Below are 27,019 nucleotides of genomic sequence, written 5' to 3' on the forward strand. Positions count from 1 at the left end.
AATGTTTGTTTGAAGTCTTAAACATTTAAGGAAATTGAAAGTGTAGCTCCATTCTGAAATGGCATAGTCTCAAGTCATCTATTTTTCAGCATTGCTAGAATAGTTCCATTTGAATTTAATGTGTCATAGTTGAAATACTTTATGAGAAAATGTGTGTGTATGTATATTCATGTGTCTGTATATACATATTGAATGGATCCTGTCCTCCTTATAAAGCAATACATACAAGTTCTCATATAATCATTTATTGCCTGTTTACTGCTGAAGTGAGCTAAATGAAGGACAAAAAACCCTCACACTTTAGGGGGTTGAAAGCACTTTGTTGCAATCTGAAGGCACTGGAATCTCCTGTGTTTCCAGGCAATAATTGCCTTAACAGTGATGAAAATCAGGAGGACTTGAGTTGAACCTATGCCCTACATGTTGATGAATGAAATGTATCTTATGTCATTAGAGGAATTTATTTTTGTAAACTATAGCAATTTTCAAGCCCATATTCTTAAAGTTGATTTCTTGAATCAGTATGTAGCTATTTAAACAGAAATGACTTGGGTCTAAAGATGGGGTGAGACTATGAAGAAAACTATAACAAATTATTTGCAAATTATCCTGGAAAGATGTTCAGAAAGAAAAGTGATGTTCAATATATTCTTAATAGTAGTAATAACAAAATGCAGCATAACTTCCTCTGTCTCTGAGAAAGAAGTAGGAGTTGCTTAGAAGAGCCCCCTATTTTGCTGAACTTAGCAATTTCTGATTTGTTTAGAACCATCTGTTAATTTCTGATGAAAATGGAATAAATAAAATGTGATATCATATTTAATAGCAAGAGGTATGCGTTTTTCCAAGTCATAGCATCTGATACTGTTTCTATCTGAAAATGTTTATGAGAAGCAGAATGGGTCTCCTTTCCTTATATTCTTGTAGATTGAGTTAAGCTTTTAAATTGTCAGTTGTGCCATTGCTCTTCTTTGCAATGTAGGAATTGACTTTAGTAGAGATGAAAGTAAGATTTTTCAGAAGTGGTGTTTGGTTTGTGCCAGGGAAGTGCATAGAGTGATTCAGGGGGTATCAGGTGACCCTGTATTGCCTGAGTGTCTGTAAATTTTTCAAACTGTCTACTGCCTGGTGCTATTGAGATTGCCACCTTGGGAGCAAGACTCAGGCTAATCCAGAATTCATTTTACTATATTCTTGTTTATATACTCAGTGAAGCAGTTACTACTTTGTCTTTTCTTCTTAGTTTAATATTCTGAGTGGTGAGAACCAAATCAAAGAATCATAGAATAGTTTGGGTAGGAAGGAATTTTTAACTATCATCTAGTTCCAACCCCCCTGCCCTGGGCAGGGATGTCATTCACTAGACTGGTTTGCTCAAAGCCCTGTCCAGCCAGGCCTGGAACAGTTAGAGGGATGGGGCATCCATAACTTTTCTAGGAAACCTGTGCCAGTGTCTCAGCACCCTTGTTGCAAGCAATTTCTTTCTTATATGCAATCTATATCTATTCTATTTTACTTAAGATCCCATCTTAAATTCACAAGAATAATAACCTATTAGCACATAAAAGTGTATTATAAAACTCATATTGTAAACATATTATGAGTAATAGTAATTGCTATTGTTGCTATTCTTGTTAGCTGTAATTTCTTTCTCCATTTTACTTCTTTCTCATCAGTTCTCTTTCAGATGCTGTTCTGTGGCCTAGCATCATCAAACTGTTGCTGGCTAAGGGAACAGTTATCTTTCAAGATCAGTGAGTTCCAGTGGCTGGAAGATACATAAATCCTGTGACTGACATTATATTCACGCTGTTAGTATTTTATAAACCTGAAATGGGGCTGTCGTTTCATAAGTATGTTTCTGAAATGTATGTACCTGAAATATGACCTACTTAAAGTGAACATCATGTTCACTTTTTCTAATTTTACAGGTGCAGACAAAATAAGAATTAAATGCAAAGCAGGAAGAAAACAAATAAAAGAATAAAAATCACAATGTGATGAAAAAAATGCTCTTTCTGTCCCAGAGCAACATAACCAAGATACATAGTGTATTTGGTTCTGGTGCCACAGGCATAGCTAGTATAAAAGCAAACTGTAGAGTCTGGAAACTGCAGCAATATCCTGGAAAAATTTAAGCAAGGAGAAGATATGGTCATTTAAACTTGAAATTCTCTTTCTAGTCTCTAGATTTATTTACTTGTTCTTTTTAATTTTTCATCTTGACTACATGCTGTTTCTTCTGGTAAACAGTAATAAAGCAAAATTATGTTAATCTTGCACAGAATTTAATTAGGGAGTGGGGTTAGTGGCTTGTTTGTTGGACACCAGGTTAAGCTGATCAGTAGCTGGTCATCTGTGGGAGATTTTTGGATAAGAGTAGATTTCCTTCTTGTTGTATCTACAAGAGAAAGAGTGTTTCTAGTATTTACATAGAATAAGAAACTGTACTTCCTTTTGCTGTCTTTCTTTTTTTATTATTATTTGTTCCAGTTGAGAAGTTCTCTGGCTTTGAGTACAAACTGCTACTTCCAAATGTATTCAAACATGGCTCTCAATACCAGACTCATTTCCTTTTTCTTCTGAAAGCAATGAAGCTTTTGATGGCTATATAAGCACTGTATTGTATTGTAGGCCTGGATTATAAAAATGCTTATGTGTGTAAACAGATCTTAAGAGAGGTAGCAAATGCTTCAAGTCTTATTTAGCTTAAATATGTGTATCAAATCCACTTACACTCAGGATAGTTTTAATCACTGTGGTGCACACAGAGTTAGGACTACCCTGAATTCTAATCTTGCTCCACTATCATAGTTCAGTTCTGTTCAGACCACTGAATCCACGTCCACTCCTTTTATTCTTGGAATTCATATCCACAGCCTGGCATAAGAAGAAAATATATTCATCTTAAAGTTCTTGAGTAAGTGCCAAGATAACACTGTGATGCATGGGTATGAAAGTGTGTTTGTGTAATATGCATACTGTTTATCAGGTTTATCAGGAACACTAACTTGAGACAGAATTGAGAATAAAGTCTATATACCACTAATTTATGGAAGAAGAAACTTTATAGTTATCCCATAAACTCCATTCCTGTAGTTCGCAAAGATACTGTAACATACTAAAAATATGTTTGTTTTCTAGGTGTATAAGTATTTAATAATGTGATTATGATAAAAATTTTCTTATGTCCATGGTCCTTAATTAACTGCTAAGAAAAAACCCAAACCAACAAACCCAGCACATCTGTAAGTCTATTATGCATTCTACTTTTTTTCACTGTTTAATGACCTGGAAACAAAAATGCTAAAATGGAGGAGGCACCCAATTCTGTAATCTTCTGCAATGTCAGAGGGAAGGGACAAGACTAGTGATTTGAAAGTTGTTGTAATTTAAGTGTTGTATCAATCATTACTTGTTTCATCCTGACCATGGATATTAAGCACAGAAAAATCATGCCAAATAAAATCTCCCTATAATATTTCTTCAGAGTACACATGAATTTCACTACTAAGCAAACAACCTTATTGTTTAAGAGATATTATTTATTGAGTGTAACACCACAAGCACCACTGTAGTCATTAATAGACTTATTTAATAACTTTTTTACACTCAATAAAGACAGTATTTTGCAATGTGGAGTTTACATTTGCAGCAATCGGTTCAGAATTTCTCTTGCCCTGACTGCTTAGTGTCCTAGTAGGAATACAGTTTGCTTAGAGCAGAATTGCTTGTCTGTCTAAGCCCAGGAGAGAAACATGGAAGAAATGCTCTCTTTCTCATGGATAATAATAGTGACTGTGTTACTTTCCAGCATTCCTGCCAGTCTGTTCACTGAGGAATATTGTTAGTGCTCCCCTGTTTCCTGCAATGGGATTTGGTGCCTTGGTATCAACTAGCACATGTAGCTACTCTAGGAGTAACTTGAGTGGGGAAAGGCTGGAAGATGAGTTTCCTAGGACATCCATGCACAGTACTATGTGTACTTAGAGCTGAGTAGATTGGTAACTGGTAGAGCCTGGTTGTTGAGTATGGTTGTTTTCTAAATGTGTGTCTCTTGGGAACATGTAAAATCTCTATGAAAAGGTGTCCACAAATGAGATGTACAGACTGACTTAAAAAAAAAGATATAAAGATAATTTCCTAATGTCTCTCAGACTAGTAACCAGCTACTTAAATAATCCCTGAAATAAGTAATAATAGAAATTGAAGGATTATGTATTTTGAAGGTGCCAAATGTAATCAGACTATACTATGATCATGGCAACAGAAGATTCAGCAGACGTTTCCTTTTCATTTAACAGCCCTTAATTATTTTGGAGTTTAATGTAACATGAATAAACTAGTTATCAACTTTCTCTGTCACAATTACAGATTGAGTAAATGTTAATGTATGGGAAAAAACAATGTTTTTCAAACTAAATAGTATTTTGAGGGTAGAAGGCATAAAGCAAGGCATAAAGTAAAAAATGTTAAACATGTAAATGTGTTTCTCCTGCCACGTTTGACAACTTGAATATATCTCAACCCAACTAAATTGTGGTAGAGAAAATCACTCTTTCCTCATTCAGACAGCTTCAATTTCCCTGTAGTTCTTTGTCAGCCTGTGGCTTCTTATTCAATACCTTTTTCACCAACACCACTGAATTTTAAGGAAGTCTGTGAGTACAAAGAATAAAACATTCCATTTGAGATTAAGAGGGACAAGGGATATTTTTTCTATCCTTTTTACTTTATTATAAAAGCATAGCTGTTCCTGTGTTGGTTTTTTTGTCAGGATATTTTTCAGTTATGGAAAACATCAGGAAAGGCTTTTCAGTTGCAATCTTGAAGACCTCAGTAGGTAGCAGAAGCTGAGTCAGTATCAGTTTTTGCTTTTAAATACTACTTTAGTAACTAGTTAGCTATGGATATGGGAACAGGTTCTGAGGGAGAAGAGACAGAGACCCATTCCTTAACAGCTGATGATGGATTAATGAACACAGAGTATAGGAGATTTATTTCCTTGTGGTGGCAAAGTGTATATTGCATCAAAGCAAAATCTGTGTAGAAAAAATGTCCATTGATTGTTATCTGTCACTCTAAATTCTTTAAGAAGAAGCTTTTAATGACTGCTGGAAATGCAAGTCTGATAAGTGAATATCTTGGTATCATAATTTTTGGTATAATGTTTGCTTGCAATTCCTAAGTGTCTTTGCAGTTCAAATGCTTCACTGCTACTTGAGATTCTCCAAAGCATCTACAGATTTATGGGTCTAAATATGAAGTTAGTGATGTGGTGGCATCTATTAATTGTAGAGTTTCATTGTCTCAGAACATATCAGAATGAATTCTTCCAGAATACTGGATCTTCATTTATATCAGGAAGTTTAATTCTCCAGAGTAAGATATCTGTATAGATTTTTTTCCATACTGTCTCTTCAGTGGAGTGCAAATTTTTCTTTTTAGGAAACTTCAGTGCTATACACAATGAATAGTTTTAATCCTCAGGAGGCTAATCTGCTTTGCTACTTTTTTCTAGGTAATGGGGAAATTTGGTTTTTTATGGAATTGCTTCTGACTGTCCTCTCTGTGAAGGTGCCTTACTGCTTGAGACAGGAGCCTAATCAGACTCCCTCTATTGACAGTAAAGAAAATTTTCCATGAGAGTGGAGTTCTTTCACTGAGATTTTTAGGTGCAATAGGATAAGCTCCGATGTTTCATCACTGCTAGAAATTTAAGTGCAATTTTGTAGAAAGAAGAAATGTTACTCTATTTTAAGGGCTGCTGCTGAATAGCTTTGCAATTCATCTGTTACAGTGAATTGTGCAATTTTACATTGCCTGCTGCAATGAGTATTTAGAACAAAAATGAAGACTAATTCTACTGTTTTCTATTGGCTGATGCTTGACATTCTAGGTTTTTATTAATTGTTTCCTTTCTCCTTAGTTTATTCTTCAAAATCACTACTATTCCCCTGTACTCACTTGACTGTGAAAGTTGCAAGCCTTAAAATCTTTGTGTGTGAGCCACATATGTCACTGTTGTGATACATCTGAAAAGCATGGTCATTCTAGAAATTGGCTGTCAGATTAGTAGTTGCTACTTTTTGTGTGACCATACCCAGAGAGAGTCATTTGGAAATATTAGTTCTGGTAGAACTGTACTTTTGAAAAAGTCAAAGTAGCAAGATATATGACTGTGCTTACTTCTGATTTAGATAATGAACAAAGAAAATAGTATTACCTTAATGTTAGAGATACATATTTATATCCTTTCAGTTTGTGCATAATTGGTCTTATGAATCAAAAGCCACAAAATGTTAAAGATTAAATTAACCAGCTGGAGAAGTTTCTGATTCTCTGTTTCATAAACAAAGCAATAGCAAATCAAAATAAGCTAGGTTGAATGCAATCTTAAACTAGGTTCCTGTAAAGAGATCCTCATTAGCGTCAATGTTTTGGTTTATTTCATCTCAACTATACTGTGACAAAAAACATCAGATAAGAATGGCGTATTTTAATAACTATAATTTGGATATTGTTAATTTCTGTAATTTTCTTCTTTCAATGGATTTAGTGTATGAAAAAGCAAGCCTCTATCTTCTTATGTCCCCTTACTTATCTTACTTATGTTCATAGATTGTATATAAGCTTGAGAAGGAAAGTTTAATCTCTCTGATTATATTGAATGTGCAAGACTACTGTTGTATATAGTGTAAGATTTAATTATAGCGTATCTGTAAACATAGCATTTAGGACTTTCTCTTCTGTCCTAGATGTATAAGTAGGAGACATATGTGAAGTCTCCCAAATTGCAAATGTCTTATCACAAGTGCAATCTCTTTTGTTATCTAAAATGTAATTAAAATACTGTAGTTTGCCTAGTACTGTTCTAAGATCTAATCCCCTTAAAGGAAGAGAAAAGGCAGCTTTAGCCATGGTGTCTTGCCAAGATTCCTACTCCCTCTTTGCTAATTCACACCCTTTTACCTAACTGGTTTAAATAAATACTTCAACTGATTTCTTTTGTGAAAGTACAACCCTTCAAAATTAGAATGAAAAGTTTAATGGCCTAAACAGAGTTCAGTCCTATTTGAAAAGCTTGATTTATCTGCTGTGGTTTCTTTTTCTTTAATACTAGGATTTCCTTGTTATGCCCTTGGTATTTCATAGCTGTCCTTTTTAAGCACTGAAGCAATTAGTTTTGAGAAGGCTGATTCTTCAGGGTCCAGTGCTTTCCTGCCTTTCATTCGCCAAAGCTGTACATTGTAATGAAGTTGTTTCATCTGTGTTGCCAAACACTAGAATTTTACTGCTTCAATTCTAATTATCTCTGCTGGCAAATGCTATGTTTTATTAAAGCTTGTCAAGTGTACTGTTCATTAAATGTCTGCAGTCAGTGGTGCTGTGCACAGAAATTAGATCAGCTTTACTCTTTGATAGATTATGAAGTTAAATATTTCTATATAGACCTCTAAAATTGAGTCTAACAGTGACCATTGATGGCTTAGATAAGTAAAACATACCTGTAGCTTCTTGGAACCTAATATCTTGTCAAAACCCATCATGGAACATACATTAAGTCACTAATAGTACAGATGAGTATACCACTTGTATGATTATTTAATTGTTAAGATACCATTTTCCTTCCTCAATATATCTGCCTTGTATCTTGAATTCTAATTTATATGTATTTAGGATAAGTTTTGTTATTTATGCTTTGATATAAATAAAAACATCAGTGCTGGTCGTTCAGAAGAGGGTTGCAAAGAGCAATTGTTGTCCATTAAAAGTGAAAGTGGCTTCACTAAAATGTTACTAACCTGGTGAATTTGAAAGACTGTTATCATAAGCAGCTAACAGCTTCTCTTCTAATTGCATATCTGAAAAGGAAATTTTGCTAGAAGGTGTTTACTTCAAATATATGAAGTAGTAATAGAAATATTGTACTTGCAAAGAAAATACTTGAGATAGCTGTTGTTTTGACGTTTGGGGATTTGTTTTGCTTTTGTTAATTTTATGTTCTCAGTGTATGTATCATTATCCTCAGTAGTGGACAGTCATTCTTGCTATTTAATGTATTTTTTTCTAGGTGTTCTTTAGGAGAATTAGTGAGATACTGCGATGATAGACTACCAGATAAACACATCGTTTATCTTTCTAAAATTATGTTTTCCTTATCCTTCAGCTATCTGTAGTAAAATAACTTCAAATTTATTTTTAGTACCATGGTTACCTTACCTTTGAGGAATCTGGTGTTTATACTTTCCAACTTTCCTTTTGAATATATCAGGCTGTATTCCAAACCTTTAGAGGAACAGATATTAATTGTGTTCTTTTGGAAATCATAAATAACATCTTAAAATGCTATATAAAGTAAATATAATTTAAAAGCTCTTGGATATATATTTTTAAGGCTTGGTTAGGAAACTACAGTCTTTCAGAAGGCTGCAAGGCACTCTTCTTTGTATCTTCTCCTTATGATCTATTTTAGAGCACTTTATTATGAATAGAAAATTCATATAACTGAAATTGCGTAGGAGGTTGTGTATGTTTATATATTTAATTATCTGTTACTGTATTATATCTCGACATATATATTTAATGGTAATTGTATGAAATAATGCTTTTTATTTTTTAGTGCAGAAACATAAAGTGTTCCTTTGACTGTATTCAAGAATTTAAATGATTTTTGCCATATGAAATCCTTAACTTCCGATAAGTGTAGTCATATTCAACTTTAAATTTTTTCAATTGACTACTCTCAGACAGGACATGGACCCTAATAAATGGTGTATTCTGTGGCAGTGAAGTAGTTGAGCAATACCAATATACTGAGAGATTTGCTGGGAAAGGGACATGTGGAAGCTACCTAAGTGCATGTGAGAAACCTACGATGCATGAAACATGGCCATTTTTTTCTTAGTTGGTATTTTCACTTTGGATATATGTATCTATTTGGCTTTGAGTCTGAAAATGGGACAAAATATTTCCTGAACCTTCCAGGAAGATTTGAAAAGTACTTAGGCTTATATTTACATCTAAACTCAGATTTGTCAAGGCTTGTCTTATTTTGGCTTTTTGGGGGCTTATCTACCCTTTTCAGCCTGAGTGTTCAAGTGTAGTGAATATAACAGAAGAAAATAAATTTCTTTATAAACCTTGGTGCCTTCCTCTTCTCACTGTAGTCTCAACAATTGTGAAATATCACTGAAGCAATCATCAAACATAAGGAAGACATTAAAAATGTGATGCAATTCAGTAAAGTCATAGGTCTTTCATGTGTCTGTGAAATTATGAATATATACAAAGAAAAAACAACAAATAGACTTATGGTGGGGTTATCGACCTGAGGCTTAAAAGAGTAACAATAATGCCATTAATAAAATAAATATAATACAAAGGGAAATATTTCTGATTCTGACTATATAGAGATTAGGCTGATAAAGTTCTGTGCCATTTTAAAAATTCCTAACATTTTAGACCTAGATAAGAATTGTTTTAGTTTAAAATAACATAGGAGAAGTTCTGGTCTAAGGTTGTAGATCAGGGTCTCTGAAATTGATGTTATCTACTAAAATATTCGGCTGGTTTTACATATTTTAAATGCTGAATTTTAAGGGATTGATTTAATTGCTTTTGCATGACAACATTTTTAAGGTAATAGTCTTCTAACTTTGCAAAAGGAATGCTAGATTTATTAATTTATTTTTTTTTTACTTTTTTGTTTTGTTTTTGCAGCGATACCAGGACAGTATACTTGGAAATACAATGCAAACTCTAATTGCTTTACTGAATAATATTGTTTCTAACAAAAGTATGAACATGATGATACTCTTTGAACAAGGTATGTCATCTTTATCTTTATTCTCATTTATTCTCAGATGTTTTCCAGTCTGTTGTATCTGGTACTGTGTGAAACTAAACTTCTATCTATTTAGGTTTTGTAGTGGTTGTTAGCTAATGACATTGTAACTGATGTCATCCTCATCACGTCCTCTTCCTTCTTTACTGATTTCATTACAAATTTAGCTTTTAGAAAGTTGTTCTTCCAAGAAAATGTGCTTACATAAGAATTACTAACTGAAAATTACATTATGCCTGTGGAAAATGGCTTGGGAAGGAAAGCATAGGCTAAAGTTCTGACCATAACAGTGCAGAGTGTAGAGAGACTTCCTTTTCTCACTGGTTAAACCTGTGAAAGGATAAGTTGTACAATATTGGTGTACACTTTTAAGAAAAAGCTTCTTTACCAGTCCAGTGATGTAGACTAATGGGGTGTAAACCAAACTAGTAGTCTTAGTCTACAAACCATTGAATGTCTTCATGAAATGTTTACCAATTAAGTTGGGTAATAAAACATCCAACCACTCTTCAGGCACAAGTTACCTGGAGATTGGGTGGATGCCCCATCCTTGAGAGTGTTCAAGGTTAGGCTGGACAGGGTTCTAAACAACCTGACCTAGCTGAAGATGTCCCTGCATTTATTGCAAGAGGTTTGGACTAAGGACCTTTAAAGGTCCTTTCCAACCCAAGCTGTTCTATGATTCCATTATTCCTTTCACTGTGTTTTATTATCTAAGCTCCTTTTGTTTGAAAAATTTGTTCTGAAAAAAAGGTTTCTGCTATTGGAAATCTATATAAACTACAAGCTTGTTTAGACACATACATTTTGATAGCATTTCTTCTGTTTATCATGAGTGGGTGAGTGTCATCTAGCAATACAGGTCTGTGCTATCATTTGTACTATTTTGTGGGAATTGAGCTGGCTGACATCCAAAGCCAGACCAGTGTTTTTGGTGTGTTGCCCCTTGGCCCCAGACCTTGGAGGGCATTTGTTTAAGTTTATAACAGTTCCTAAGAAAGTTGTCAAAGGTTTTAAAACTGTTCATGGTAAAGCTTTATAACCCTCATTTCCTATTGGTTCCTCTATTCCCAGTTATGTCATCCCTTTTCTCCTCCCAGTTCTGGAAAGTTCTTGTATCCTTGTACCCCCATTGGTTTATATTCACCGCATTGTTCCACCCATCCTACCTTACTGGTTACTGCCCCATATTACTCCTCCCTTGCACCACTTTTCCCTTTACCCACTGGATTATCATCCTCGACCCACCTCTCATGATCCCTTATAAATACCCTGGATTTTCCCTCAGCCTTGTCTTCTACCCTTAGCTCTTATAGGTGTGTGTACGTGTTTTGGGCCTTGTCCCACATTTTCTTTTGTGGTTATTAAAGTATTTAGTTCCAGAGCTGTGGTGTGGACCCGTTCCTCATTTCGCCACCTTAGCCCTGATATCAGGGAACCTTTAGAGGTTGGTCGGGGAGACTACCCTCGAGTCTCGCGCCATAAGTATTGAAAAACAAAAAACCCCAACACTATTTGTTGGTACACATAGCAACCTATGAATTCATCAAGATGGGTAGTAGAAATCATGTGCTCATTTTCAGAATAACCACAGTAGTTAAAACACTGACCCAGAAAGTAAGAGAGCTGAATTCCTGAATCATTCTAGTTTTTAGGCATTGAATGGGCGATGCTATTACTCAGGAGACAAACTGGAACTTGACATTATTGCTAATAACATGTTCCCCTCCTCTGTTGTAAACAGATCCACTCTGAAGTTAGTGGTGTATTAGTGGAGAACAGAGCCAGGAAAAAAAATAATGTAATAGTATGACTAATTTGGCAAGGGCTGGTCCATAGGATTCTGATTCTTTGGTTATTTCTCACTGCCTATCACACTTAGAACTGCTTGCAGTTTCTTGGAATTTAGATGTATATGCTGCTTTTACTATCTTTAGGCACATCTGCTCCCTGTCAGGCAAAATCCTAAGTCAGCATTGACCTGAGTTGCAGCAGGATAACTTGTTAAAACTGCACAATGCAAAGTTTGTCAAATCCCACAGGCACTGTAACCACATAATTGGCATGCCTTACTTAAAGTAATATACTCTGCCTTTGTCTGTGGCAAATTAGGTGCAAAACTGTTCAACATTATAGGAGAAACACCTCCATTCCCTAAATATCTCTTCCTTATTGTCCTACAAAGCAAATTGCTCTGTGCTTTTTATGCTGCTGGTAGTATGTTTGTGCTCTTTCACTCCTCATCCGTTCCAATCTCTTCAGTCATGCTAGTTTCCAAATTAAGGAAGCAGGATAGAAATAATATTAAAGTCTTTTTCTTGTGCTATGTCATAATGACTCCAATAATATTTTCAGACTAATACTGATTAGATAACACTAATTTGGGCTCACTGAACTTCAGCAACCACACTAGAGAAAGCAGCACAGTAGCCAAAAATAATTTATCTCAAGTCAAATGTCCCCATCTTCTCTCATCCCTTTTCCCCACTGGCTAATCATCAGACTACTGGAAACCTGGATTTTAGCCAGTGCTTTATTGATTTAGGGCCTAATTGTCAAGTAAAGAACTTCTAAAATTTGTTCTGCCAGGGATGTTATGGGAGTATTGATCTTGTAATTGCAGACTGTTAGATTTTCTTTGAATTAAAAGGGAGAGAAGTTATTCTGTACAAACTGGAGGGCTTTATGTCCTTTGCATTAGCATCTGTAAAGATATACTGTTCACATCAGGAAAATACCTTAAACTTATGCTGCCATATCGTTGGCATTTAACTTCTCATTTTTGAATGACTTTTCTGTGATGGAAAAGAATGCAATCTAGTAAAATGAAAACAGAGCTTCCTCTTGTAGAAAAATATCCTGGAGTCCAAGTAGAAAAATTGAATATGAGTCAGCAGTGTGTATTTGCAGCCATCAGGGCAAAAGAGGACTGTGATGAGAAAGAAAAACTGGAAGGTCAAGGAAAGTGATTATTCTCCTCCGTTTGTTGTAGTCTCTACTTTTGAGCTTCAAACTATAAGCAAGACATTGACAAGCAGGAGCAAGTCCAGAGAAGGGCAACCAAGATATTTAGGAGAGTGGACCACATGATGTGTGTATTTTCAGCCTCTGCCTGTACTATTACATGAATGTACTCTTTCCCAAGCGCAGAGCTTTGTACTTGCCTTTGTTAAACAAAAGGTTTCTGGCAGCCCTTTTTATTGAGCACTTCAGCTCTTTCCAAATCTATCAATCCTTCATCACATCAACTGCTTTCTTCATTTCAATGTCATCTGTAAACTTGCTGAACATGCATGTTAATACATCCTATTAACACTGTGTATGTGCTGTTAATGAAGGTATTCAACATTCATGAGCTATTCTCCTGTGTTAAAAAAAAGGGCTGAAGACAGTATTATGGGTCATCGATTTCCCTTATTTCCCTGTTACAGTGTGATAATTGATTCATGTATATATGGATCTTTAGAAATTAAAAAACATAGGTACTTGCTGAACATTAGAAGGAACTTAGGTTAGGTGGTCAGTCCTGTCAAGATTTTTGTATCTAAGAGTCAATACATTAGCAATGAAGATTTCTTTTTGATTTTGTGCATGCCTTTCTTCAGCTGTCAAGAAGCTGTATTTTTGAAGACATCATTTAGAGACCCACATTACTGTTTCTTTTTGTGCCTGTTAGACTTAAGAACTCTCACTTGCTCAAAGGAGTTGTATGAGGTGATAGATTTTTTAAAGGACTATAGCTTACATGTTGAACTTTCCCCTTTCTCTAGAAAATTTTGCATGATGGCACTTTCTGCATTACTACTTCTGTGATTTCCCGTTATTAAAAATGATATGGTCGTATATTTCAGCAACTTTCATAGAAGGTGGATTGCTTAGTATTAATTTCTCTCTTCCCTGAACTGTGTACTTCTGTGTTACAGTACATCAGACATGTACTGATAACCACTTAAAATGTTTAAAGGTGAAATGAAGAATAACATATGCAACTGAAGTCACAGAGGGAATTAAAATGTCCTTTACTTGTTAGCAGCTGTTAAACATTTGTTCTGTTAACATTAATGACAATTTCCACTTAATAATCGGGGGGAACTATATGATTCAGTTTAATTACTGAGACTGGAATTCAATAAAGAGACTACAATTAATATAGGGTCCCTTGTGAATAGTTAAAGAAAGACATTAAAAAGCCAAGACAGTTGTGGTCATTTTCAGTATGGTCTTCTAAGACAGTGACACCCTCTCTTCCTCTGTCTTGGCTTCTGACTGCCTGTCTTTCTTTCCACCCTTTCCCCATGTTTTGATGTCAGACAATTTTAAGTTCACTTGAGAAAGCAAAAATATGCAAAATACGTATTCAATCTATAATAATCAGTATCTGCTGACAGAGACCCAAGTTAATGCCATAATTTAGGGAAAGACAAAAGGATTATCAATTAAATATTCTTCACTAGTGTTCAGCAAATAGAATAGTGGTATACATGACAAGTACAAAATATAGATATGTCCTTTTACATTACATACTGTAAAGATCTATTAATTAATACATCTCCATAGCCTTTTGAGTATTCACTTCCCATTTCCTTTCTAGGATTTCTGCAGTCTCTGTTTTAGCTTTGTAACCACTGATTTTAATGGTGTGTTGGTCAATGCCTGAGGAGGAGATCAATGAAATGATCCCACAGGCTCGGTCAGTGCATGAGAGCAACTCACACTTTAGGGGATGCTTACAGTTGGGTGAGAGGACAAAACAGCACCAAGGTTTCAGAAGCAGGGGCAGGGAGTCATCAGTGAGGAGGATGGTGACTTGACTGCCGTGGAGGTTGGCAGAGATACAGGATGCAGATCTATACAAAGACGGGTATTATTAGTTCTACTGATCATGAAACAACCAGCTATACATTACTTGGTACCTGTCATATTATAAGGGCTGACATTTGTTGACCCTAAAATAAAAACCCTGTTCTAGATGCTAAAATTATGAGTTCTCAAGTAAGTATTGTAGGAGTACAGTGATCATCTGTTTCTACAGACAAGTGCTAGACCAGTCTATTGAAAAGGCATATTGTCTCTCTTACATGTGTATCTAGTGACAAGTACTGACATACTGACAAATTTAGACATAAGACAAGCCATGAAGTCGGGGTTGGCTGCTTGATAAGTGAGCGGTGTGAGTGTGCAAGGCTGCTTCATTATGTGGATGTGATGATTAATAAATAGCTAACTGCACCACAGCACTTAATGTAGTGAAATTCTTGTACTCAAGTACAATTCACAGATACATAAACTTTTTATTTTGCTGTCAGTATGTCAGTATTTCATTCTCTTTGTTGCTTTTCTTTCTGCAATTGTGATTTTTTTTTTGAGGGGTTTTGGTTTGTTTTTCACATAGTTTGTACAAATTAAAACCAGAAAAAGTTAATCATTGTCTAGTTAGCAGTGCTTTCCAGCTCTGAATATGGTTTGTTCATGGGTGTTGAGGGTTAGTTCTCTCCCTTTTTTCCCTCTGTGGAATTTTCCCCACTGTCATGCTAAGATACCTGTTGACTGGGCCCTGGTGACAAGGGGGAGGGGACGGGAGGGAAGAGGGAAGCCCCGAGAGATTCAAACAGCCAGAAGAGGAAGCGTAAGGCTGGGTCTCGGCCCATTTCCCCCGCGGAGTTCGGACGAGAAGGACGATCGCTGCCTGTGTCCCATCCCAGCGTCGGGAAACCACCATCGGACCCTGCCCGGCTGTCTTCTCGCTGTGAACTACCACCATCCAGCACTCTACTGATCACCGGGACCGACACCGTGAGCGGAGAGCTCTCTCTCCATCTCTCTCTCCCCCTGGGACAGCACTGCCATCACCCCCAGCCCTCCTGCGGCTCTGCGGGACCCGCCCGCCCCCAGCACCGGGAACTGCAGCTCAGGGAAAAGGTGCCTGCAGCCAAAAAACACTGGGACTGAGTTACTGTTCTGTTTGTGGGTAATTTCATAGCTGTTGTTGTTCTTGTTTGTCTTGTTAAATATACTAGTAAAGAACTGTTATTCCTACCCCCATATCTTTGCCTGAGAGCTCTCTTAATTCCAAAATTATAATAATCGGAAGAATCACATTTTCTTTCAGTCCAAGGGGAAGCTTCTGCTTTCCTTGGCAAACACCTGTCCTTCAAACCAGGACAGATTTTGGCGCCCAACGTGCGGCCCGAGGGCATTGAGAGAAAAGGGTGAAAAAGGAATAACAGTTCTTGAGTTACCTCAGTTTTGTGTTAGGTGGCATCATGTTGTCCAGCTTACCGTGGTTTGGGTTCCATGTGGCCACAGCTTTATCTCTCCCATTTGCAATCCCTTACTTGAACATGGGTCCTATAACTCAGGCTGCTGTAACTATTATCCAGTTCCTTTTGTGGGCTGATAACGTGAGAAATTCATGGATTTTTAACTTCCTCTGGAAGGTGGGCACATGGATTCGGAGCTATCACACTCTAACTGTATGTTTTTGGGGCTACTTTAATAATGGTACATACTGTGAGGATATGACACCAGGGAAAATTTTGTCCCAACCCCTTACACAGTTTTTTGGGTCTGCTCCACCAGCTTTTGAGGGGTTCAAATCTCTTCTAAGCAGTAATGATATCATACAGTGGCTGACATTGCTAATAGGCCTTGTAAACCTGTTCTATTTAACATTCCGAGATGAGGGGAGATTGACTTGGATGACAACCCTGATACGTCCCCCAAGGAATAGGGATCCTGCCCCAGAGCCTGACCCTGCCCCTGCCCCAGAGACTAAGGATTCTCCCCCAGAGACTAAGGATTCTGCCCCAGAGGTTAAGGATGTTGCCCCTGAGCCTGATTCTGCCCCAGAGCTCACCTCAGAAAGGAACCATCCAGAGTGGGTGGGGTTTCTAGTGAAGGAGATGGGCCAAATGCTGAAGGAGTACCTTTCCCCAGCTCTTGAGAAACTCTCCCTCTGCCTTAAAGAGGGAGAACCTGATGGTGCAGCAGTGGAACCCACAAATGTTACATCTCTCTGGGCTCCAGCTGAACTGCAAGGGCACTCACAGCCAGCAGCAGTTGCCCCCATGGAAACTAGAAAGTCTAAGGTGAAAACAAAGCACCTAGATAATAATGATCAGAAAGCAGGGCCCTCACAACCAGCAGGGGAGCCAGAGGTTGAGATCGTCACAGAGTCCCTGTCATACGAGAGTCTCCGTAATCTGCGTAAAGATGTTGTACGAAGGGGCCGTGAGGCTTTTACAACATGGTTACTGCGGGTCTGGGACCTTATGGGTACAGGTGTGCAGCTGGATGGTACTGAGGCAAGGAATTTGGGACCCCTAACCCAGGACTCAGGTGTGGATCACATATTCGTAAGGGAACGAGGCCCCCTTTCCCTCTGGGAGCGGCTTTTAATGAGTGTAAGAGAGAGGTTTGTCCATAGAGAGAGAATGCAGGAGCACCACCATAGAATGCGCTGGAAAACCGCTGAGGAGGGGATCCAACAGCTGAGAGAAGTAGCAATACTGGAAGTACTCTTTGGGAGGGGTGGACAACATGACAATGACCCCGACAAGGTCAGGTGCACAGGGCAGATGTTGTGGAATCTGGCACACCTGGGGTCATCTCAATACACCACATTCATTGCAGCCATTAATGCTGACACCAACCACGAGACAGTGGGTTCTGTTGCCGATAAGCTCAGAAATTTTGAGAGTATAATGAATGGCCCAATGCAGGCTCAGGTCTCTGCCGTGATTAGGGAACTCAGAGAGGAGTTCAAGGAGGAGATAAGAGGGGTGAGGGAGGAGATGAGGAAGGTCAATGCAGCACCAGTGCGAGTCACAGATCCCAGAGTTAGAGCCCAACGTCCCCCAGCTAGGGAGAGAGGATACACCCCACGAGCTGACCTGTGGTTCTTTCTGCGTGACCATGGGGAAGACATGAGGAGGTGGGATGGGAAACCCACTTCTGCCCTGGCAGCGCGGGTGCGTCAACTCAAGGAGGGAAACACTAACCAAGGGAGCTCCACTAAAGTGAAGGTAGCCTCAACTTCCCATAACCAAGATGCAGGGTATTACAAAAGGGAGGATGATTTGTCAGATCCCCTTGAGGGAACCTCCAACATGTATGCCCAGGAAGGAAATAATAACCAGTGCTAGAGGGGCCCTGCCTCTAGTCAGGGAGAGGCACGGGAAAACCGGGTCTTTTGGACGGTGTGAATCCGATGGCCTGGCACATCAGAGCCACAAAAACTTAGGGCATTAGTTGACACTGGTTCACAGTGCACCCTAATACCATCAGAACATGTCGGGGAAGAGCCTGTTTCTATTGCTGGGGTGACAGGGGGATCACAGGAATTGACTTTGCTGGAGGCTGAGGTGAGCCTGACTGGGAAAGAGTGGCAGAAGCATCCAATTGTGACTGGCCCAGAGGCACCGTGTATTCTAGGCATAGACTTCCTGAGGAATGGCTATTACAAAGACCCAAAGGGACTCAGGTGGGCTTTTGGAATAGCTGCTGTAGAGGCAGAAAACATTAAGCAATTGAACACCTTGCTTGGACTGTCAGAGAACCCATCTGCAGTGGGACTCCTGAAGGTGAAGGAGCAGCAAGTGCCAATTGCCACCTCAACAGTGCACCACAGGCAGTACAGGACAAATCGAGATGCTGTGATCCCCATCCACAAGATGATCCGTGAGCTGGAGGGCCAAGGGGTGGTCAGCAAAACCCACTCACCCTTCAACAGCCCCATCTGGCCTGTGCGCAAGTCTGATGGAGAATGGAGATTGACTGTGGACTATCGTGCATTGAATGAAGTGACTCCACCGCTGAGCGCTGCTATGACAGATATGCTGGAACTCCAGTACGAGCTGGAGTCCAAGGCAGCAAAGTGGTATGCCACCATTGACATTGCCAATGCATTCTTCTCCATTCCTCTGGCAGCAGAGTGCAGGCCTCAGTTTGCTTTCACCTGGAGGGGCGTGCAGTACACCTGGAACCGAGTGCCCCAGGGGTGGAAACACAGCCCCACCATCTGCCAGGCTGCACTGGAAAAGGGTGAAGCTCCAGAACATCTGCAATACATTGATGACATGATTGTCTGGGGGAACACGGCAATGGAAGTATTTGAGAAAGGAGAAAAGATCATCCAGATTCTGCTGGGAGCCGGTTTTGCCATCAAGAGGAGCAAAGTCAAAGGTCCTGCCCGAGAGATCCAGTTCCTGGGAGTAAAGTGGCAAGACGGGCGGCGCCAAATCCCCACTGAGGTCATCAATAAGATCACCGCGATGTCTCCACCAACCAACAAGAAGGAAACACAAGCTTTCCTAGGTGCCATAGGCTTTTGGAGAATGCACATTCCTGAGTACAGCCAGATCGTGAGCCCTCTCTACCTGGTCACCCGGAAGAAGAACGAATTCCACTGGGGCCCTGAGCAGCAGCAAGCTTTTGCCCGGATCAAGCAGGAGATCGCTCATGCAGTAGCCCTCGGCCCAGTCAGGACGGGACCAGAGGTGAAGAATGTGCTCTACTCTGCAGCCGGGAACAAGGGCTTGTCCTGGAGCCTTTGGCAGAAGGTACCTGGTGAAACCCGAGGCCGACCTCTGGGATTCTGGAGCCGAAGTTACAGAGGGTCTGAAGCCAACTACACCCCAACAGAGAAGGAGATCTTGGCTGCTTATGAAGGAGTTCAAGCTGCCTCAGAAGTGATTGGCACAGAAGCACAGCTCCTCCTGGCACCCCGACTACCAGTGCTGGGGTGGATGTTTAAAGGGAAGGTCCCCTCTACCCACCACGCCACCGATGCCACATGGAGCAAGTGGATTGCCCTCATCACACAGCACGCCCGTATCGGAAACCCAAATCGCCCTGGGATTTTGGAAATAATTACAAACTGGCCAGAAGGTGAAAATTTTGGTCTTGCCGATGAAGAGGAGCAAGAACAAGTGACCCGGGCTGATGAAGCCCCGCCATACAACCAACTGCCAGCAGATGAAACTCGCTACGCTCTTTTCACTGACGGTTCCTGTCGCATCGTGGGGATGAACCGGAAGTGGAAAGCAGCCGTATGGAGCCCCACACGACAGGTTGCACAAGCTACTGAAGGAGAAGGTGGATCAAGTCAACTTGCTGAACTCAAAGCCGTTCAGCTGGCCCTGGACATTGCTGAAAGAGAGAAGTGGCCAAAGCTTTACCTTTACACTGATTCATGGATGGTAGCCAATGCTCTGTGGGGCTGGCTGGAAAGATGGAAAAAAGCTAACTGGCAACGTAGGGGAAAACCAATCTGGGCTGCTGATGAGTGGAAAGACATTGCCAGTCGGGTAGAGAAGCTACCCGTAAAGGTCCGTCATGTAGATGCCCATGTCCCCAAGAGTCGAGCTAATGAGGAGCACCAACACAATGAGCAAGTAGATCAGGCTGCAAGGATAGAGGTGTCACAGATAGACTTAGACTGGCAACACAAGGGAGAGTTGTTCCTGGCTCGATGGGCCCACGATGCCTCAGGTCCCCAAGGCAGAGATGCTACCTATAAGTGGGCACGAGACCGAGGGGTGGATCTCACCATGGACAGTATTTCCCAGGTTATCCATGACTGTGGGACGTGTGCTGCCATCAAGCAAGCCAAGCGAGTGAAGCCCCTCTGGTATGGGGGGCGGTGGTCCAAATATAAGTATGGGGAGGCCTGGCAGATTGACTACATCACACTGCCTCAGACACGCCAAGGCAAGCGCTACGTGCTGACCATGGTGGAAGCCACCACTGGATGGTTGGAGACCTACCCTGTGCCTCATGCCACTGCCCGCAACACCATCCTGGGCCTGGAAAAACAAGTCCTTTGGAGACATGGTACCCCTGAGAGAATTGAGTCAGACAATGGGACTCATTTCAAGAACAGCCTCATAAGCACCTGGGCCAGAGAACACGGCATCGAGTGGGTGTACCACATTCCTTATCATGCACCAACGGCTGGAAAAGTGGAACGGTGCAATGGGCTGCTTAAAACCACCTTGAAGGCACTGGGTGGGGGGACTTTCAAAAACTGGGAGACTAATCTACCAAAGGCCACATGGTTAGTGAACACCCGAGGTTCCACTAATCGAGCAGGCCCTGCCCAGTCTGAGCCCTTGAGAACACCAGATGGGGACAAGGTTCCAGTGGTGCATATGAGAGGTATGCTAGGAAAAACTGTTTGGGTGAACCCTGCCTCCAGCAAAGACAATCCAATTCCTGGGGTGGTTTTTGCTCAAGGGCCAGGGTGTACCTGGTGGATCATGCAAAGGAATGGAAAGACCAGATGCATACCCCAAGGAGACCTTGTTTTAGGGTGAACTACCTACAATACTGTGCCTGTATCTGTAACTGTATGGATGTCTATAATTTGAAGATTTTTAATTTGATTTGGCATGATGGTAGGGGAAAATTCGGGGTGGATAATGTTGAGGGTTAGTTCTCTCCCTTTTTTCCCTCTGTGGAATTTTCCCCATTGTCATGCTAAGATACCTGTTGACTGGGCCCTGGTGACAAGGGGGAGGGGACGGGAGGGAAGAGGGAAGCCCCGAGAGATTCAAACAGCCAGAAGAGGAAGCGGAAGGCTGGGTCTCGGCCCATTTCCCCCGCGGAGTTCGGACGAGAAGGACGATCGCTGCCTCTCCTCCATCTCCGCCATCCCAGCGTCGGGAAACCACCATCGGACCCTGCCCGGCTGTCTTCTCGCTGTGAACTACCACCATCCAGCACTCTGCTGAGCACCAGGACCGACACCGTGAGCGGAGAGCTCTCTCTCCATCTCTCTCTCCCCCTGGGACAGCGCTGCCACCACCCCCAGCCCTCCTGCAGCTCTGCGGGACCCGCCCACCCCCAGCACCGGGAACTGCAGCTCAGGGAAAAGGTGCCTGCAGCCAAAAAACACTGGGACTGAGTTACTGTTCTGTTTGTGGGTAATTTCATAGCTGTTGTTGTTCTTGTTTGTCTTGTTAAATATACTAGTAAAGAACTGTTATTCCTACCCCCATATCTTTGCCTGAGAGCTCTCTTAATTCCAAAATTATAATAATCGGAAGAATCACATTTTCTTTCAGTCCAAGGGGAAGCTTCTGCTTTCCTTGGCAAACACCTGTCCTTCAAACCAGGACAATGGGTAATATTCAAAGGCAAGAAAATTCTTCATTCTTACTGTTACATCATTTTGTTTATAGGAAGAGTTTGGGTATATCATATTCAGCTGTAGAGAAATGTCTTTCAAAGACTTCAATTGCTTCACAAGGATCTTCCTTCTGAAGAAATGAACAAAATATCTTGTTGGAAGATAGATCTTGTAGGCTGCAGTGTATAACTTCTGTTAGATATATATATATATTCAGTGTATATAGTCTGTTTGCGGCTATTTATTCCTGATAATGCATCACATTTTTTATGTTTATATAAAAAGCTATTTCCAGCATGTTTAAAAAGTAATTCCAAGTTTCCACTGTTATTCAAAGCTCATCTAGTAAACTATCTTCAGCCTGGTATTATTCATGAATGAGTTTGCATTTTTAGCTTTTCTATATCCCACTATACTCCATAAATCAGTCACCATTTTTTGATGATGGTCATGTAAGGAGATGATTTCTATATGAAGTTTAACACAGTCATGTTGAATTTAATTATTTTTCCCAGACAATACTGCTGTGATCTTGTGTTTGGCTACCATACTGAAGTAACTACCACTAGCCATATAAACAGAGATGTTTGTCTGAATGTTAGAAACAAGTTTCCACTATATGGTAGAGCAAATCCTAAACTATGTCTTAATGATGTTGAATCTCAGAAACTAAAGTAAAAGGGGGATTATGGGGTTTTGTACAATAAAAATAGTCTTTTAGTTGTGTGAGAATGGCCACTATTAGTAGTGCATGGTACTTTAAGTAGTTTGTGTAAAACCTGAAGTTCCTAAGGAAGGACCTTTGGTGGAAGCATAGGATGTCATCAACAGCAGTCATTGATAATATTGAATAGTATTAGAGTAGATAATATTGATAAAATTCAATGTCATACTAAGAAAGCATGCTAAGTGCTTAAAGCAGGGATAGTTATTAAAAAGAACAGATTTGCAATAAAATTTGTAGTGAGATGATCATAGCTTATTTGCACCTTATGAAAGAAAGGTCAGCTTTCATGGCTGAAGTATCCTTATTCATCTTGTGGTCCAGTTCTTTGACTTTTATTCAGATGTCAAGAGATTACTTAGGTTTCAAATGTCTTCGTATGTTGTCTTGTTAAAGTCTGTTAAATATTGCATATCCAAAAAATGACAATCATGAGACCAACATCAACCTTTTTATTGGAAAAAAATAATAATAAAAAAACCTGAAAAAAAATCTTTTAAATACACAGATCTTTGCAAAACAATAGTTATTACTACCATAATGATGACTGTGAATTCTGAGCTCTCTAGATAGATGCCAGATGTTTCTTACCTAAACTTTAGGAGGATATTCTACCTTTCACTTCCTCAGAGATAATTTGATTTCAGCTTCAGTTCCAAAGGCATTTCATCATGGTGCTCATTGAACACTTTAACAGTTTGTAGCTTCTTAGCCAACTCTCGTCATGTGCTATATCACCAGTGTTCATTGAAATTAGGCAGTAGACTGGAGTAAATTGACAACACAGATCCTCCTCCATGCTGTACTCACCTGTGCAGTAATCTGAACTACAGCACAACACTGAGAAGTCATTGGTGTGTCATTACATGTGACTTGGATTTTAGGGGTAAAATTGAGTTTTTGGAGTAGCTGGTTTCAAAGTTGCAGCTTTTTCTTCCAAGGCGGGAGAATTTAACTGTCTCTTAAGAAGAACCGGAACATACAGAAGGAGTCTGCTTGCAAGGGAAAAGCAGTACTTAAAAAATTCTATAGAATACGTTGCTTAAACTAATATGCCCTCTGGAAAAAAAAAAAAAGCAACAACAAATAAAACCTGCAGACTTTGCCTGTGAAGAAATGAGACACACATTCAGACTGGTTCTGAAGTAATTTACACGTTCCTTACTAGCTACTATTTTTTCCTAGGAGTATCCTGCAGAAGTTTCACAGGATACAATATAGAAGTATTTGTTTACTGACTGAAGATAGAAAGGGTATTTTCTCATAATGCTTTATATCTGCTTACTGTAAAGCTTAGCTCATATGCAATTTACTCTGATTCTGAATAGAGAGATAGACAGGAAAGTAAGTCAGGGGAATCAATATGAGTGAGAACCTGAAAGCATTTTTTTCTGTATTTAGTCAATGTTTAGAAATGAAATGCTCTTAATTAAATCAATGCAAAATTAGAAATAATTTTAAAATACAAAAAATAATTTTATAATCTTGTCTGAGTAGTTCCAGATATTGTTTCTGTATCAATTGGATGTGAGAGAGACAGTCCCTTGGCTTAGGGTTATGCCTTCCAGCCTCTGCTGTGCAGGATGTAAGCATATCACAGCTCCTTGCCAGTAGTGTGGTAGTTAGTTCGGGTCTTGAGCACAGAAGTCTCTATGAACATCAAGAGATAATAGATCTGTGTTGTGTCTCGCATTCATTTGAGTTACAGTTTATATGGGAAGTCAATGGTGGTTGAGCCTGAGGAAGTTTCTTCTGCGATGTTAGCAAGCTCAGAATGCTTTTTAGCAGTATTAACACATGTTTTTCTAATCCAAAATGCCAGTCACTTGGGTGGAAGTGTGTAACATCACATGGATAAACTTAGAAGCCTAGTATCATAAAAGATATGTGGGAATCATGTCAAAATAGCATGGTAGTAGAGAAGCCTTTGAGGAAAAAATAATCTGTGCCATCCTGTGATATTCATCAATGCAGCCTTCTGAAAACAATGAAAATAGAAATGGTAATTGCTGCAAGGAACAGCTATGCCATTCAAGTAGAACCAAGCGTATTGTTGTTGAGAGTCATACCCATAAGGCACAAAATGTCACAACATGCTTGCTAGAACTTCAAAGGTTAAAATAAGTGAAAAAGGCATCAACAGGTTGTTACATTTTGTCTCTCTAGTGCTGTACTGTAAAAGAGAACTGGCGTTTCTGTGGCTGGAGTAGGTGTCCTGATGTTATCTGTCCCTACAGCCAGCCAAGCAGATCATCTTGCAGTGTAGCTCGCTGCGTGAACTACCTAAGATGTCTCATTTTAACACCTAATGGATGGAAAAAACCAGAATAATAACAAAAAATATTTTAAGTCCTGTCATTCCATTGTATTCTAGTCTGACAGGCTTTATGCAGACATCTGATTGTACAACTGATCAGCTTAGTTTAATGGTGGGAGGTTAATTCAATAAATATAACAGTTTCAAAGCCCAGACTGTCTTTAAATTTCTAAGATGCCAACCATAATAGATATTTTCTGTACCTATCCTGGACAAATTTAAGATTTAAGGTTTTGACCGAGTGGATACTCTGATTGATACTACATGGAGACAGAAACCTAAACTGAAAAAGTAAAGTTTTTTTGTTAAAAATAAAGGTATAGATTTCCCATCAGGCTGAGGTTGTGGGTATCTGAAGGTTTCCTGATCACAGACTCAGAACTATAAACCAGGAAAATCTTCAAAGCCTTATGCTCCTTCTCATCCACTTAGTCATAAAAGTGGTATTTTTTTTCCTCCTCTGTAGAGACTGTGGACTTTGCATTTACTCTAGATGCTGCTTTTCCTGCAGTTTGATTCAAGCATTGTCATTTGACATTATGCTAGTGTTCCCATGAACCACAGTTCAAATAATATGTATTAGCACTTATGGATTTGGTCAGATTGAGGAAGAATTAAAAACTAGGTAAGCATGTACCTATCATATTAGCTACAGGTTAAATATTGACAATGCAAACTATTTGTTACAGATAATAAATTAAATCTGATTATTATTATTATTATATCTTTTATCTGTGTTATTGTATTGTACTGTTATATCTGTGTATCTTGTCAGATATAATTAGTAAGCTGAAAGGTCATTTTAGGAGATGAAATTAAAAATGTAACTGTATATTTGAAAAGAGACACATTTTAAATACAGTTACTGTATTACTACAGCCATAGGTTTTAGAGCTATCACGTATGTTCTATTCTAGCAGTTAGAACAGTCTCAGTATGAAAGCAATGTACTACTGCCAATTGGAGGTCAGTGTAAAGTCACAAAAGTACAATGTACTATACACAAAATTAAACTATATCAATCATTCTGTCATAGGGAAAAGGCTTCTTCAGATGCACTTGTAAGATCCTACTGAAAGAAGTTCATTTTGTCAGCTCTGGTTTTGGCAGAACCAAATATATCTAGTGGACAGATAAATGAAACCTTACGTTTTTCACTGCTTTTAAGAATGGTTTGGGGGTTTTGTTTGTTTTGTTTTAAATGTCTTCAGTAGTTGTCGTAGCTCCCATGTAGCCAGATGGTTTTTTCTTCTAAGTTATTTTCAGGAAAACTGTGTACTGAATAGATGTGTTGAAACCATTTCTGGACAATTAAACTTGAAAATAATTTCCTCTTTAAAGCAGAAAGGGAATTACATCATAATAGAGAAACTGAAGTTATTTACATTCTTAAAAGCCTTTTGAAATTCCCAATTTTTACACAAATATGAAGCAGAAGTCTATATTACTTGAGACTTTTCCTGTGATATTTTTCCTCCTCCACCTTTTTTTTTATTTTTCAGACTTTTGCCTGAAATAACATTTAGATGTAGTCTTTTTAGGATGATATTTTCTTTTGCTATTCAGGATCTAATTTTATAATATTGTTTAACTTGGCTTTTCTAAACACTTTAAATTAATTTTAATGTGCGTTTCATATTCAATAACTCATTTCTATAGTTAAATTTCTTTTCAAGTCTTTACATATGGATTTTCCAACATCTTAAGGCACTATATATTCAGGTGAGTGTTTGTGTTCTCATACAAGTTATTTTGACAAGTTACCACTCCTCAACCGGTAGGTTTTTCCTGTGACATTTGATCAATGCCTTGTAGATCTGATAGGGTAACTGATTTTGTGTATAGTTCTACACATGATCATTTACATTTTATAGCAATGTGTCTGCATGAAGTCAGTTTTTGTTAGCTGGTGGGGGAACCTGTTTGAGGTGCAGTTGAATCCTCCAGCTGAGGCACAGTGGTTATTTAAACTACTGTGACGAAAATGTAGATGTCTACCTG

The 27,019-nt window shown here is 39.1% G+C and overlaps 1 protein-coding gene across 2 annotated transcripts in view; it reads left to right on the plus strand.

Annotated features, from left to right (window-relative positions):
• The window catches only part of ULK4 (unc-51 like kinase 4), a 209,244-nt gene that overhangs the window by 106,160 nt on the left and 76,065 nt on the right, over positions 1 to 27,019 (plus strand). For both annotated transcript variants that reach the window (XM_062496991.1, XM_062496998.1), the window contains exon 31: positions 9,724 to 9,829. In XM_062496991.1, coding sequence (XP_062352975.1) covers positions 9,724 to 9,829 — 106 coding nt within the window. The remainder of the gene's footprint in view (positions 1 to 9,723; positions 9,830 to 27,019) is intronic.

The sequence above is a fragment of the Cinclus cinclus genome, chromosome 1, assembly GCF_963662255.1.
Source record: "Cinclus cinclus chromosome 1, bCinCin1.1, whole genome shotgun sequence".
NCBI classification, from domain to species: domain Eukaryota; kingdom Metazoa; phylum Chordata; class Aves; order Passeriformes; family Cinclidae; genus Cinclus; species Cinclus cinclus.